The 17,171-nt window shown below is 46.1% G+C and overlaps 1 protein-coding gene across 1 annotated transcript in view; it reads right to left on the bottom strand.

The window, feature by feature from the left end:
• SPTLC3 (serine palmitoyltransferase long chain base subunit 3) overlaps positions 1-17,171 on the bottom strand; it is a 126,758-nt gene that overhangs the window by 72,750 nt on the left and 36,837 nt on the right. Inside the window, exon 2 of the mRNA XM_054021441.1 lies at positions 2,866-3,057. Within this exon, the coding sequence (XP_053877416.1) occupies positions 2,866-3,057 (192 nt within the window). The remainder of the gene's footprint in view (positions 1-2,865; positions 3,058-17,171) is intronic.

Below are 17,171 nucleotides of genomic sequence, written 5' to 3'. Positions count from 1 at the left end.
CCATTTATTTCTGCCTGGCAAGTAGCAGAGAACTCATGAAAGGGCCCAATCTTCTGAAAGCTCATACCAGGAGGAGCCATCATGCCAGATACACACTGTGAAAGTTACTTTGAAAATGGAGAGTTTCATTATAATGCAGAGCTGCTAGCAAATGTGGGATAAAAAGCCCATCATAATCCATAAGAAAACAGGTTAATTAGATATAACCTGAAAACCTACAATGTTGGATATTTTCAGCCTAGACTAGAAGTTCCCACCTCAGTTTATACATGCCTTCTTCTTGTAGGGCATTGACTTTGGTTGACAAATACTTAACCATGGATTATATATATGTTGCATCACAGTCATACCAGTTAGCAAATATATACATATGAAATACGAGAATTAGCAGAATATACAATGGTGTGGTAAAAAGGTTTTATTGGAAAGTTTAGGATCATCATTATTCACAAGTGGCCAAATCACAGAGGACATATCAAAAGTGTGATAATGAAATCTTTATATCCTGCTACTTCATTATGTAGCTTATGCTCCTTTAAAAAAACCTACAAAAACAAAAACATCCCGCTCCCTATTTTAGGAACAATACCATCTTCCAGATTTTTTGAATGGAGTTGGTATTCTTTTTTTGTATCTCTCCTCCTATAGCTCCATGTCCCTTGACTCAAACTACAGAAGGCTCAGCAGGAGAAGGAAATTATAAACTAATCAATTTTAGAATCCATACAAATGATTATAAAATAGCTTTTCTGTGTATCACAATGCCGTGACTTTAGGGTCCCATATCTTGAGCCTACCAGGGAAAGAAGCAATTCTTGGGTGTCTCGTTGGAATATGAGGATCCCTCACTTATTTCTAGCCCTGATCATGCACACCAATCCAAAAATGAACTGGTCAGTCCTGGCCCTCAGACCAATGTAATTTTGGAGTGGGGACAGGTGAAGAAGGAAACGTTTGTGATATATATGGCCCATATTTGAAAGCTGCTCAGATTGTTAGAAATAGTGTCCCCATGGGAATCTAAGGGATCAAGCATGAATTGATCATCGATAGCTGCTTGGGATCATTCATGCTTCCACTTCCTCTGGCAGGTCTGCTTTAAATTGTCTGGATCAGTATCAGACAGACTGGTATTCGATACAGATATGGTCAATTTAAAGCAGACCTGTCAGAGGAGATCGAAGCAGGCATCTAAGGCAAACTGTTTTTGTTTTGTAGCTGGAGCAGAAGAATCAGACTAATTTATGATTTACTTGGCAAACACACACTCTGGGATGGGAATCTGCCAAAATACTCTCTGTGGAGTAGCGAGAGGGCAGCACGACAATGGTCTCCATTTTAAAAGGGGATAGTATCATAATATTGTCATTATTGTACGCTGTATATCAACAGTACTCCAGTGTATTCCCAAAAACTCTTCAGGGGCATCATTTATGCACGTGTTAGCATAACAGAATTAGGGCAACAGCAATCCCCAAATTATCCAGGAACAACGCTCCAGTTTCCAACAATTGTTATAAATCAGGGTTTTATATTTTGGTATCACAGCTTATTTTCTGCTTGATGGCTACCTATGTGTGAACTTCATTTGTATTTACCATCTTTGTGTTTATAGGAAGAAAACAAGTCACTCTCTTAAAATAGCAGTCTGCAAAGAGTTTTTTAAAATACATATTCTTAGGTTAAAAATGTTGATGACTAAGCTAAAGAATACCACATGCCTGAGCTTTGTTCTTTCAGGACATATTGTAGCTTTCAAGCAAATATAAAGCTCTTGATTCTGCAAATTGTCACCTCTCTCTCCTTTTACTATTATGGGCTGTTACTAACAAAATTTCCTTTTGGACAGATAGAAGAGGAAACCCAGCTCCTGGAGAGGCCAGCCAGATGGGTTTGTTAGTGTAATGAGAAAAGATAAGAAACAGAGCTAAAGTGTTGCTGGGTATGCCAGGAGATAAATATATGAACGTACACTTGGAGACCGCCTCGACTCCTGTCTTGAGGCAAGGTCAAGCAACCAGTTGGGAGGGACAAGGGGGTTGGGGCAGGGGAGGCATACGACACACTAAAAGCCAAAGAAAAGCCTGACCTTGGCCAGAACACAACCTTACTCCTTACTTTTCCCATGGGATACAAAAGAAGTGGTACCAAAGCCCCCAGACTCACGACCCACCAAAACGGAACATGACCATAAATTGTAAGGGGTGGGACCAGGGGCATGTGTAATCCACACACACCCTGGGTGTGGTGTTCTGTCCCATCTAGTGGCACTGAGAGCACTTAGAGAGAGAAAGAAAATGTGTCTGCTCTACAGGCTTAGCTAACTGCCAATTGGCTTTTAGCTCATGTGGTAGAGGTGCCTGCTTTCAGCTACAGAGGTCCCCGGTTCAATCCCACTCGCTGACAACCAGGGTCTGTCGGCATTACAGACTCATTTTATCTCTCTGTTTAAGTGGTCTTGGTGCCACTAGATGGGACAGAACACCACACCCAGGAGGTGTGTGGGTTACACATGCATTACAGGTAGGGTGACCAGATGTCCCGATTTTATAGGGACAGTCCCGATTTTGGGGTCTTTTTCTTATATAGGCTCCTATTACCCCACCCTGGTCCCGATTTTTCACATTTGCTGTCTGGTCACCCTAATTATAGGTATAATTAAGCCTGGGAAGGAGGAGGAGGTGGGAAAAACAGAGACTCTGTGGCGTACAGATCTATGGATATCCTTGCTTGATTAACCCCAATAAACATCTCATTGTCTGCACTTCAGATTTCTGGTCTTCTGCTTCCTGTCTGCATGACAAGAACCAGGAGAGAGCGAAGGGAAAGCCCTTAACACAATACACAAACTTTTTTCATACATACTTTTTGTTCTTCTCTTTCTGCAGCAAGGTTACATCTTTCTAATCCACAGGCTCTCATAAAATCTCGCAGGTAGCCAAATATTGTTCCAACGCCAAAGCCCAAATAAGTCAAAACAGCAACATACATTGGTGCTTGTTCAAAGTGTTCATTAAACGGCCTTTTGTAGAGCCCTCCATTTGAGATGCCATTTTTCTGAAAATGCAAAATAAGAATTTGTGATTAAAACATTTCAGCTGGCCTTAAAACCAAAAATAATTTGCTTCAAGATCTCAGGCTTTTAGACACAATCTCTTCCTATAGAGTAGCAGAGGTATATCACCACAGCATTAGACCCAGCAAATCCTAAATTTAAGGAGGATTACTTCTTATGCTGTAGTCATTGTGACAGGTTCTAGGAATAAGACAAGCAATAACAGGAAAGGGGGTAACTTGGGCTTGTACCTTGAGTTAGCTTACAAAATTGAGATTGTAGAATATGCCAATGTTGAAATCAAGAGCTGTTATTTGTGTCCATGTAATAAAATTCAATTTTTTCCTGTGTATAGAAAAGTGTCCACTGGACACTGATTGAAGGCTTTGCAGGCACCAAGAGCAATGCATAGATCCACTTAAAAAAAATAACAGAAAGGGCAAAAATCAATAATGGTGCTAATGCTGCTGATGCTCAATTTTATTTATGAAAATTTTATAATTTTTACTTGAAAGAGAGAGAGAATGAATTCTAGCTATATACACATACACATATATTTTATATACACACACAAACCCTGATTTGCTCTTGAGGAATTTGTCTCTACCTCATATTGGATTGTAACCTTATTATAAACCCTTTGTTTATAAATGTAACAAATTTTGGGTCACAAGTCACTGAATGACTAAACATCCAAGATGAAGGTTTGACAGGCTAAACCAATACTAATCAAAATTGATGGAGAAACATGATCAGAAATATGGATCTTATCAATACCTACAGCGTCTATCTGTGCTAAGAATATGGAAATTCAGAAGAATATCTAGCATGTAGTGAGGCGGTGTGAGAGAAGGGGAGGAACCACCCTCCATGCACAAGTGGGCGGAGCCAGGCCTGACTCGCTCCTCCCGCCGGAAGTACATCACTGGGACAGGAAGTATAAAGGGCAGGGCCTCCCGCTCAGTTGGGGCTGAGACACCAAAGGAGGCAGCCGAATCCTGCTCGCTCCCGGACGCTGATCTGCTGCTGAACCCAGTGATGTCCTGCCCGCTGGGGAGCCCGTTCCTGCCACGGACCTGCCAGGACTGCTACAGGCCATCTACCCAGAGGAGGCGGAGGACACCCTGCTGTTCCACGTACACCCCAAGGGGAGGGGAGGAAGTGGCCCAGAGACAGTCGACCGTAGACTGGCTGCAGCTTCGCCTGAGGCACGGCCAATGTGTTACGATTGGGATCCCCGCTGTCCCAGTGGCAGACCACTCCACCACTGTTAGGGCCCTGGGTTGGGATCCGATAGAGTAGGGTAGGCCCGGACCCCACCAGCCACCCCACCCCTGGGGTGGCAGCCTCCCCTCACCAGGCCCAGTGGCCTGTGTCCGCTGGTTGTCTGCTGGAGCCAGGATGTCCTGCCTGTGGGGTTTCCTCTGGCTCTGCTACAAGAGCCCAGAACTGATTGACTACTGGGTTTGCTCTGTCTCTGCCTCCATAGGCCAGCGCTAATTGACTGGTGGGGTCGCTCTGACCTGGGCCAAAGGGCTTGGAGCTACTTAATGCTGGTGTTGGCCCGAGCCCCTGCCCCAAGGGCCCCAAGGCCATAGACTAAGGTGGGTGCAGCCCCTGCTTGAAACGTCCAAGGGCCCTAGACGGTTGGCTGCACAACCCATTAAAGTGGTCAGGACGCTAATGCCTACGCTGATTCCCCTGATGCGAGGCGGAGGCCCTGATGACGAAGTGAGGCAGTGTGGCCTCCCTCCAACCCAGAGGGAGAGGGACAACCGCCCCACCACTACAAGCCTCAAAAATGTTTAGTGAACTGGAAGATTTAAAAAAACAAACAAACACATTCCCTCTCTGTCAGGTTTAAATGTTGCAAAGTGTTCTGCATTCTTCAATGTATGTAAAGTATTTATTGTATCAGTCTTTGAGATGGGTTTATTTGTTCCTCATCCAGGATTACACATTTTGCCAATATTGACTCATTCAGAACTGTCTCATTTACTGCATTGCAGTTCTCAACAGTAATCAAACAGAATCATTTTTGTAGCTCTCTTGTGATGGTTGAAGCTATTGTACCATGGTACCATCCACTCCAGTGTGGTCACATAAGTGGGTCAGCTGCACATTGTGATTAACTGTGTGAAAATTAAAGGATGAGTACTGAGGTTTGGCCTCCAACCATGAAGATCAGCCTTTGCAACACCAATGGAGATCTCCATGCCATGTCCTGACATTGATAAAACCTACCACAAAATAAGGCGAGGCAGTTTGTGAGCTACATGATGTGCACAGCTGATCTAAGTGAAAACATATTTCTATTATTGTCACCTTATATCCCAGAGCAGGGACACAAGGGTAGCAGCTTTGAAGGAGCCATCCTCTCCTTCACCCACAGCTGTGGGATTATATTTAAAACTGGTGTAGTGTGGCAGGTCAGATCCAATGTCATGCAGCTTTTCACATCTCCAATTCTCTTCCTCTGTGCTGCAACTCCACTGCTTCATACTATTCTGGGTCCCTCCAAGATTGAGCCATCTCCAAGGTGGCCTGACCACAATCACAAAAATAAGAAAGAGAAAAAAACCTAGGAGAAATGATCTAGTAGGAAATGGGAATATTCAGCCACTGGTAGAGAACACATTGGCTAAAGCGCCAACCCAGAGGACAAATGACACAGGGCAGTCGTTCCTCAGTGGGGGTGGGGTTTTAGTGGCAATTTGTTTCTCATTTGCCTCCATCACAACACCCTTCACTAATTCAATAAAGAATTCTGCCCCCAGCAAGTCCACTGTTGCTTCCATGAGATCAGAGCTTTGAAGAAATGAAAAAGATCCCGTCTCTTCTACTTATCTTGTGCAGTCTGCACTCTGAGCGAGAGATTGTTTTATAGACAGGCGTACCTCAGAGAGCCCAAGCAGTCTTGTCACAAGAATTCTGGTCCTTTTTTCTGACTAGAGAGCTCCTACCCAGAGAGATTACATACTCTGTAGTGGAAAAGAACATCTGGCAATCCACTGGGCAGCAGGGGCCCTATACTATCCATTCCTTGGAATCCCATTCTTGCTGGTCAAACAAGCACTGTTCAAATGGCTACATGCCATGAAGGGCTCCAACCGAGACATTACTTGAAATCAATAGGGCTGTGATGCCAGGTAGTTAAGTGGGACATCAGAGAGGAACATTGTCTTCCCCAAGCTCTTATGGCCTTCTGTTCCAAGGGCCACGGTGGTAGTTGGGGTTGGGGAGGAATGTAAAACACACAAATGGCAGGTAAGTATCTTCAAAGGCATCTCCAGCCACTTGGGCAGCGATAGGAGATTCCGACAATGATTTTGCAGCATTCCCCAGATCTGCAGGTCCCCTGCTCTCTCATCCGGAATCCTCTACTTTCTTTTTCATTGTCCCCAAATCCCAAATGTCAGTCAGACGCAGAGGGAAAAGGACAACGCTTGCAGTCTTAATCTTTTCTCTTGATACAGCCGTAGTGGCTCCTGCAGAGCGCACTGAACTGTGGGCCCCACGCACCAGTAGTAATGCTGGGGTTGGATTTATCCCGCCTGGCTTGTATCACACACATACACACACAAAAGACTTCATAGCTAAAAATTCAGGCCAGGTCCTCAGCTGGTGTAAATCAGCCTACCTCCTTTAAAGTCATGGAGCTAGGCTGATTTACATTAGCTGAGGATCTGGCCCTCATTCAGTAGTTTCACACTATTCTTTGCCGCGAGTATAGTCTCAAAGAAACATTATAGTACAGGCATTAGACAAGTGCAGAGCTATGAAACCTTTTCTTAAACGTATGAACACAGCAAGGCTTGTAGAATTAGAAAGCTGTCAACACGGGCTTGTCTACATGGTGCGGCAAACCATGCCAGAGGGGAGTGATTTGTAAAGTGCACTAACGTGCTGTGCTCCAACTGCCCCATGTAGTCCCTGCTGGCGCACTCTAAACGATACTTCATTCATGTAAATGTAGTCCTGTTTGAAACTGGATACCTTTTAGAGTGTGCCAGCAGGGTCTACCTGAGGCAGTGAGAGCAGATCACGTTAGTGCTCTTTGCAAATCACATCCCTCTACAGTGCACTTTGCTGATGCCGTGTAGACAAGCCTTAATTCCTTCCCGCCTACTTTCATTTTGCATTTCTCACTTTATTTACCCATGCCTCACACAGCAGAGCAAAGTTCACTTGATTCCCTTTCAGAGTAAGAACTGCTGGACTCTAACAATTTCTTCTCTCTCACTCACCCCACCCAATGCCCTCAACTGCAGGTGTCTGCAGAATCACTTGATGCTATACCCATCCCTCATATGTTTTGAAACTTCTGACGCTTATGAAAGACAGAGAACATATTGTTGTGTAACTTTAAAAAAATCTCACTGGTGATTACATGACAATCACAAAACTCTTGGTGTTTGCAAGCCTTTTCAAAATGACAGAGGTAAAAGAGCTATATTCACAACTCCCCTACAACAAACCTGAATTTCCCCCCACAAGCCTTGGGTAATTCATGGGAGCAGCTAACCCATATATAAAAAAAAACTTTCTAAAGTCAGACACTTATACTACACAGTACTTCAGAGGCAAGCAAGTATCCACAATTGATGCAATCTCTCGCTTTCTTTCCATTTCAATTGCATTGTTCCAAATATTTTTATTGGATCGGAATGCATTTTTAGTGGCATGTGCCCTACCTATAAGAACACTTACAAAAAGGAGAGACATTGTATTTTGTCAGTATTTCTGCCTTTCGCAGACAGTGTGTTATCTTGTTACGAACAGGTCTTGTAAACCAGGGTTGTCATTTTATTTTGGATTAAAAACAATGCCCAAGAACCACCACCATCTTTAATACCAGAGAAGCTAATTCTCACACTATTGCAAGCTTTGCCTTTTCAACACTTCTGCCCCAGACCAAGCTGAAACCCCCTATACTGGCTACGGATTAGCCTGCCCTTTGAAGACTAGATATCTTCAGTTAATCTGTGCAAGGGATCTTGGTCATCTCTACCAAGGCATTTAAATGCCACCCATAAACGCTACCAGTAGTATCCAGTCTACTAGTCAAATAACCAAGGGTTAGATTCACAAAGACATGTAGGTGTCGCAACACTGAACTTTGCCATGTCTCACTTTCAGCGACCTATAAATTCACTGCCATTCATGAAGCCTGACTTAGGCACTTAAGCTCCCTATACAATAAATGGGACAAGATAAGCGCCTAAGACTGGGATTCACAAAAGCCAGCATGCCAGGGAGTTCCAAACCTAAGTTAGCCAGTGGGAGATGCCAACATGAAGGCTGTGCCCTAAGCTCTGCCCCCTGAAGGAATTCATTGCCTATGTCCGGGATGGAGGGAAGACACCTTAAGTGACACACAATTAACACAGGACAGGCAATCTTATAGGGCTTCATCAGCTTGGCTGAAGATAATAGACACAGATTACTTAAAGACAGCATCACTACCTAATTGAACCCTTTAATAGCCTCTGTGCAACACCAATATTAGTAATTCAACAAGGAAAGAGCAAAGCTACTGCACTGATGCTGGAACACATAACAAAATAATGGTTAAAGGAGGCTTATTTTAGTCATGAAGTGGATTATGGCCTGGACTTGCTATTGCACATCATTTTTCCTTAATTGATGCTAGACCTCCTGCATGGCTATTGGCATGTAGCTATACATGGAGAGTTAAGAGATAATACAGTACTCATCTTACAAGCAGGGCATTATCATTTCCATGTTATGCTCATGGACTTTGAAATGTTCCCAGCACCTTTAATAATCTAATGAACGTTGTATTGGCATACCTGGTTTAAAAATCCCCTCTCATTTGCCTATTTGGTTGTAGGTTCTACAATGTTTGGTCAGCATTTGCAGAAGCAATGAGACCTCCTCATACTGAAGGAAACAGGACTGGTTATCACAACTCTAGTGTCATTTATGTAGATGAGAAAAAGAGCTCTCTGCAAACCATGTCTTGTTTAGAAGGGATAAAATCTGATCCCCAAAAAGATGAAACTCTCTAATTTCCCTCAACTGAGGGATATAATGTAGATCTGCTAATAGCTGGGATTTAATGGTTATTATAGGAAATTGATCAAAGACTATGTGAATCTGGTTGATCTATTTGTAGCTTTTAGTAGGGAGAACACAGAATTCAAGAGGGATATGCAACATCAAGAAATATTTGATGAAAACAATAAATCACATGATTTCTACATCTGTTCAGAATTTCACAGATTTCAAGAAGCCATTCCAAATGCACACAGACACCTATGACAGTGCATTCCTATGGCAGAAGGCTGATGAGAGGACAGTGATTATTACCGATGTAATCCAAATGCTATCTGGAGTGAGCTTTCTCAGTCAGAGGCAGAATACCTGGGGCTTAGATGGACATTTTCTCCCTAGCACTAAAGGAAAACACTTATTGCTCATCACTGTCTCAAGTGGCTGATGATAGTTCTGTCCTGTAAGGAAAACCATCAAGATGCAGACTGAGTCTCAAGGAATTTGATGTGGATCTACTTAAACTTTCTAGGACAAAGGCCGCACCCAATACCTTCCCTAGAAACCTATTCCTTGATATCCTTAAGAAATAGTTTAGTTCCACAACAAGTAGGGATTGTAGGTCTGAATCTTACATGATCAGGCATTATCCTCCTTGAAAGCAAAAGAAAAGAAAACAAAAAACCTGAAATAACTTCAATCAGAAGACCCAATGATTAAAAGTGTTATTGACACAGCTCCATATGCTTCCATTGATCTCCACTAGTACTCCTTAAGAGATAGGGTATCCTTTACTGTAATGACATAGAATCATTTCTGATACAATCATCCAGGATGTCAGTTCAGATCAGATATGCCAGACTCTTTAACAGGAATACTGTTACTAAGGCTATACACTACCGCGGAATCAACGCTGCTGCGATTGATGCACCTGGGGTTGATTTAGCGGGTCTAGTGAAGACCCGCTAAATCGATGGCAGAACGCTCTCCGGTTGACTCTGGTACTCCACTGGGAACGAGAGAAGTAAATTAAGTTGATGGGAGAGCATCTCCCATTGACCCAGCGTGGTGTAGTCACTGCAGTAAGTCGACCTAAGCTACGTCAACTCCAGCTGCGTTATTAACATAGCTGGAGCAGTGTCACTTAGGTCGACTTCCCGCGGTAGTGTAGACATAGCGTAAGTTAGGGATGATCATAGAACTGTTGTATCTACAAGTTGCCAAAACAAGAGTTACAGCAGCAGGTATTTTGACTAGGAACAAGAAAGTATCATTGACTCATGTCCTAAACAGCGAAGCTCAGTCAATGAAAAGTAGAGTCATATATGGTCACAGTATGTTTACAGTGCCCTCGACTGTATGTAAGAGAATGGCCCCTGCTGAAGGCTCAGAGAAAACATATACCCAATAGAGAAACAGCCTATATAGACTAGTAAAATTTTCCAGAAATGCCCAAGTGACTTAGGAGCCTAACCCATACATCAACACAGCAAAAAAAGACCCATGGCAGTGAATATCGGAGCCCGGATCAATTGACTTGGTCTCGCACTGCAGGGCTGAAAATAATAGTGTAGATGTTCAGACTTGGGCTGGAGCCCAGGATTTCAAACCTCTTGAGGGGGAGGGTCTTGGAGTCCGGGCTCCAGCCCAAACATCTGGACTGCTGTTTTAGTCCTGCAGCAGGAGCACTGTGAGCGTGAGTCAGGTTCTGAGACTTGTTGCTGAGATTTAGGAGCCTATCTCCCTTCAATAATTTTGAAAAATGTTACTCTAAGTGAACAGTATTAATTGTTTGCTCTGTGCATCAAGTTTGTGCAACTCTTCCTCTGCACTTCCCGCAAGCACAAATTTTATATGGGAATACCCTTTGCTAGTGAACTTTAATCAAACTACAGCCACACTTCTAGGCACACAGTACAAACTCACGAAAGCATATGCCTTCTGAGGAATCAGACACACAGGTGTGAATAGTACTTACACAGGGAATTGTCATATTCATTGGGACCTGTCATTTCTACAAATTGCTTTAGATTTCAACACTTTTCCATAGTCAAGCACAAGTGATAATCCAGCATATCTACTATATGGTAGAATTATTCCAGATCCACTTAGCCCAGTCTTGAGAAGTGTCCTGAACATGAACCATTCTACTTAATACTATGAACCTAGAGATGAATGACTATCATGCTAGAAATGTCTTGGACCAGTTCCAAATACAAAAAGCGTCATTAGAATATATATCCAGGAGAGAAGCTGTTTTGAGTGTAAATGACTTGGTATGAGCTGTAACTTATTTCAACTCCAACACAGCTATGGTTTTACTGCAGCTCCCTTTCACACCGCCACAGGTATTCAGCAGGACTGATTATATTGAATAGTTATTTGAGTGAAGATGCTACTGTCTACAGAAAATGCTCGAGTATATAATATTGAATTTGGCACTTCTCCCAGTAAAATACATGGGAGTTTTGACACCAACCCCATTGGGTGGAGGAGCAACCTCCTACTCTCTTACAACACTTTGCAATCTTCACAATGAGAGATTTGAGATTTTCCAGCCAGGAATGAGATCGCTGTATCTGTCAGAACAAGTGCCTTTACTCTGTTGAAATGCACAGCTGAATTCAGACATGGAGACTCTATACTCAATTCATCTAAATAACTGAGGAGATAGCTCATGTAGCCTGTCCCCAAGATGCGGCTTGAGCTTCTACCTAGTGCTTGCTAGTTAGAGTGGCCCTTCCCTCTCCTTGCCTCCTGGATTCTTTTTTGTGACACGTTGTGCCTCCACCCAAGATGGTTCCTCACTGGACCGGACACAAGGGGTGCTGTGCCTTGGGAAAATGAATGATGCTGCTAATGGGCATGGGAGTATAAAAGCCAGCACAGAATGAAACTATGAAGTACATCAACAGAAACCCCAGCAAAGAAATGACACATCCAAAATTAACAATGCAATGAGGGACTTTACTGGGAGCAGGAAAATAGGACCTGGAAAGGAAAGGGTTAACTAATAAGTACTACAGCATCAACAAATCAACCAGTTTTCCACCTCACCACACTCACAATTCTTCCTGATCCCCAGCTCCCTCCTGGCTCCATTCCAGGCAGGTAGTATGCGGAGTATGATCTGGAGACGAGTGCACAAAGAACATTTGGGCCGCCCCTCCACCCATGGCCCTTCTCTCCGCTCTTCTCCTTCCCCACAAGGCCCTGCCCCCTGGCCTGGCCAGAAGCCAGGCCCTGGTAAGAGCTGTGCAGGGAGCCCAGGACACTGTGAGGAGCCCTGGACCCTCCACCTGTCCTGGGACACGGGCTGGGAGCTGCTCTTGGGCATCCCAGCCCCCTGCCCAAGATAGGTCCAGGTCTGGGGCTCCCCACAGCTGCCCAGGCTCCCTGGGCAGCTCTTACCATAACCTAGGGCAGTAGTCCCGAAACTGTTGGGCACGGCCCCTAGGGGAGCATAGAGGAACATTTGGAGGGGCATGGCAGGGTCCAGCAGTGCCCTGCCTCCAGCTCTGCTCCAGCCCCAACCCAGCCCTGCCCACAGCCCCAGCTGTGACTCTGCTCCCGGCCACACCCCCCCTCACCGCCTCTGACCCCGTTCTTGGCCCCAGCTCATCTGTCCTGTTTGCTCCTGCCAACTGATCACCAGTTGGCAAGAGCAAATGGGACAAATGCCCAGTCTTGCCAAAAAGGAGCTTGGGGTGGGGGTGAGCGGCAGGGCTCAGGCCAGCCCTACGCGGGAGAGGAAGGGGGCTTCATCGAGTGGCTCAGCCAGCCCTGTACAGGGGTGGGGAGAGGGAAGAGGGCCAGTTCCAGGGAGGAAGGGGAAAGTGAGAGAGGTTCGATCCAGTCCACCACAAGGCGGCGGGGGGGGGAGGGGCTCATTCCAGTGCAGCCGGGGAAGAGAGAAGGCCCTCAGCTCGGCAGGGGGAGGGCCCTCAGTCTGGCATGGTGCGGTGTTCGGGTGAGCAGTTCAGCCAGCTCTGCCTAGGGGTGAGGAGAATATTGCTCACGTTTCCACAGGCTTCTGGCTGGGCTGGAGGCTCACAGTAGTGACCAGTGGCGCTGGAATGGGGGGAGGGAAAGGGGGACTTGATACCAGTCAGCTCTGCGTTCTTGGGGAACCAGGGTGCAGTATCCAGCCTGACTCATGAAAGACACCCCCCACCCCAGCCTCTGCTTAAACCAAAACCCATCAGAGGAAAAAGCCTGCAGAGAGCACTGAAGGGTGTTGGGAGACACACCTAGACCCCTACTGACACGGGTGACAAGAGTAAGACATCTCAATTTGCATACAGAATGGAGAACAGAGAACTGCACTGAACTCTGGGACCAGAAAAGCAAGGATGCACTGCATCTTGGGAATCTCTGCTCCAGATGTTAATGAACCTATGCCTGCCCACACCCAGCTCAACAGTTATCAGACCAATTCTAGTAAGGAATCCTTGATTGATATTCAAAATACTGAAGCAGCCTAGTTGCATTGTGAGCTCCCTGGAAGAAAACACCACCCATAGCCAAGAGTGATCAGCTCCTATAGTCTAGCCTAAAGAAAACCCTTGAATCATCAGTTTACCTATAAACAAATCTGGTGTTCTCCCTTGAACCATGGTATTTTCTCTACAAAAATCCCTACTCACCCTCCAGTAAGTGTTCTGATACTTAGATCCAAACTATGCATCAGTTCCACTGGGACTCCATCTTCTGACTGATCGTGCTGGGGGCTCTGCTTGTCTCCAGCACTCAGGACCCTGAGCTACCACCATCACCTGGGAACCCCGACTAGTTCAAGCCTCATGGAGTGGGTGAGATCCCCCTCTTTCTCTCTCTGTTTTCCTTTCTACCTTAGGTATTAACCTTTAATAGTGTATGTTATGTTGGTTTAGCCCTCCTTGTGTAGTTACCACTATTATTCAATAAACAATGTTTACGGTTAAGTTGGTTGCTTCTCTCTCTCTTTCTCTGAACTTTACTCTTTTGTGTTTTTAGCTTCCCCCATTCACTCTACAGCAATGCTTCTTTTACCTAATCTAAAGATCCCTGCAGCGCCCAAAATACTGTGGGGTTTGCTCATCAAGTAGATTACTGCCAGTACCATTGTGATGTGAGAGTGGGGATAGGGACGTGCTGAATCTGGGACGCATAAGGGTAACAGCATGAAAGTGCTGCTTGACCCAGTCCATGGAGCCCAGGGGCATATAAGGAGAGGCAGCTTGAAAGTGCTGCTTCCTCCAGCCCAGTGAGTCCAAAGACATATAAGGGGTCAGCTTGACAGTGCTGATTGACCCGATCTGCTCAGACTTGCTCTGTTAGAGAGAGAGAGAGAGAGAGAGAGAGAGAGAGTGTGTGTGTGTGTGTGTGTGTGTTCATCCGTTCTGGGGCTAGAGGAACCCAGCCCTAGGGAACCTAGGTCTTGCAGGAGGGGACTTGCAGAAGGGAGAAGTAGAGCTCCATATGAAAAGACAAGTGACACAAGCAGTACATTGATAGAATTATAGAACCCCCCCCACCCCGAAGAGTAACCCGAATAAATGAGCGTACCCCGAAGGAACAGGCAAATCTGGTAACAGGCCTCACCTGTTCACTTTTCACAAGAGCGGACCCCTCCCCATTCCCCTCTTGCTCCACCCCTTTGGTCCCCAAGCCAGGCCAGTGTGGAGCCCAGCCGGGGAGCCCGGGAAATTGTTGGAGCCATGGCGGACCCTCTACCTGCCCACGATGCAGGGGGGTGGAGGGGGCTAAGAGCCCCAGTTATGTCCCCATCCCCCAGGCTCCTCACCCGGCCAAGGGCAGGTGGAGGGTCTACAACTCCATGCCAGCTCCCCACAGCTGCCCACACAGCTCTCCCCAACCCGGCCCCGGTGCAGCGCAGACTCTCCACCTGCCCTGGGTGGGGAGTCTGGGGGGGCAGGGACACAGGCCAGGGGCTGCTCGGGCCCCCCCACCCAGGGGAGGTGGAGGATCCGCCGCGGCTCCCCACAGCTTCCTGCTCAGCTCTTATCAAGGCTGGGCTGGGGCTCCGAGCCCGCCTCCCCGTCTAGCTGGAGCCAGGTCAGGGAGAGCCTCGCTGGCAGCTGTGGGAAGCCTGGGTCCCTCCATCTGCTCTGGTGAGTCTGTGCTACAGCTCCGGAGCCCTGCAGACTTTCAGAGATACAAAATTTGTATCTGCATCCAAGCTCCTATCCGCAAAAATGGTCCACAGATACCCGTGGATTTGCCAGGCTCTATAGATGGACCTTTGGTCTGTCTCAGTATGGCTGTTCTTATTGGCCTTAATGGGAATTTCTAGTCCATTCTGTCCCCACCCCGATTCCAAGCATGCTGGGAAATGGAGTCCGAGGGCTCTGGTATCCATTATTGTTTTAGTCCACAGAGTAGGACCCCCTAGAGGCTCAGTACATTGTTCCTAAAGCTGGCAGACTTCAAGTAGGGGCTACCCTGAACATTTATTTGATGAATTTCCACTTTTAGAAACAGAAAAGATAAAAATTATTTTGGCATCAACCTTCGTTTGTGACAGAATGACCTTATTATTGATGAGTTAGTGGAAATCCTAGAATTACAGAGGACGAGCAATCAATACAGAATCTGTTAAAAATTGAATATTTGAGGGGAACACAAAATAAAGAAATATATTGATCTCTGCCTTTGTGGGAGAGTAGTGGCATCATAACCCTTGCACCAGCTAAAACAAACTCCTACATTCCTGCTGGAGGAACCCAAATATTAGGACTTTAAAAAAACAAAAAAACAACCTCCCCCCCCGGCCTCTATATCTACTAACAAAGACGCAGCAGGAATAGTGCTGGGAATTGTAGCTATGTAATGCACTTTATTAGCCAAAAAGGAGGCAACTGAAGCAAGAAAAAAAAAAAAAAAAAAGGTTTAGGAGAATTTACAGAACCTGTTTGATCTTCTAAATAGTGCTATCTTACAGAATCATTTGCCTGTCAGAACTTGCTTGTTACAGATATTGGCCTAAAATAATATAACCTTTATGAGCCTGGTTATTACTCTCTGTGCTGTCTAGAACAAAATAAAGAGGAACCAATCCTGTCATTTAAAAATAGCAAGCATCTTTCCACTCAGCGGTCATTTACAGTCTATTTCAGTCCTCATCCTCAGCAGCATTTCATCCTGGGAAAACGTACCCCACAAACAACATCACTGGGCTGGGTTCATTGCTAGTATTTCCTCAAGGAAGTCTATTGTGTTACTACCAAAAGATCAAGAAGTTAGTGCTGCGAAATAAGTGTCCGAAGGCCAGCATTGCAAATGACACCTTTTTTCAGGAGTATTATTAAGTCATCATAGTATAAAAAGCACTTTGAAGGCGAAAAGGTTTGCATGCAAAAATCGTACAGATTGCACCAGTAGCATTTATCAGGAGCATCTGCTAGGTAGCCACCTCCATCAGATGAGATAGGAAATATTTGCCACCAAACAGGGCCATTTCAGAACAGGTTTCATTCCACAGAATGATGAAAGTTTGCCTTCTAGCAGGAGGACCAGAAATTATGTTTTTGAATGCAGAGGGCTGGAAGGGTAGAAGATATACTCACTAGGGTTACCATATGTCCGGTTTTTCCCGGACATGTCCGGCTTTTTGGTAATCAAACCCCGTCCAGGGGGAATTGCCAAAAAGCCGAACATGTCCGGGAAAATACCGGCCGGGCACTTCCCCTCCCGCGGCTGCTGTGCTCCTCCCCTGACTCTTCGGCTCTGTTTAAGAGCTGAGCTGCCCGAGCGCTACCGGTTTCGGGCAGCCCCCGTGCCTCCGGACCCTGCGCCGCCAGCCGGGCACTTCCCCTCCCAGTCTCCGGGGGCGCAGGGTCCAGAGGCACGGGGGCTGCCCGAAGCCGGTAGCGCTCAGGCAGCTCGGCTCTTAAACAGAGCCGAAGAATCAGGGGAGGAGCAGAGCCGCTGGAGCCCGGGAGGGGAAGTGCCCGGCCAGGGGCGCTGGGTCCAGAAGCATGGGGGCTGCCCGAAGCCCGAGCGCTACTGGCTTCACGGTTTGCCGGGCAGTCTCCAGACCCTGCGCCCCTGGCTGGGCGCTTCCCCTCCCTGGCTCCAGCTGCTCTGGGGAAGCGCCGGC

This window comes from Malaclemys terrapin, chromosome 3 (assembly GCF_027887155.1).
Source record: "Malaclemys terrapin pileata isolate rMalTer1 chromosome 3, rMalTer1.hap1, whole genome shotgun sequence".
Classification (NCBI taxonomy): domain Eukaryota; kingdom Metazoa; phylum Chordata; order Testudines; family Emydidae; genus Malaclemys; species Malaclemys terrapin.
The sequence above is the reverse complement of the archived record's forward strand: the minus strand, read 5'-3'. Positions and strand labels throughout refer to the sequence as shown.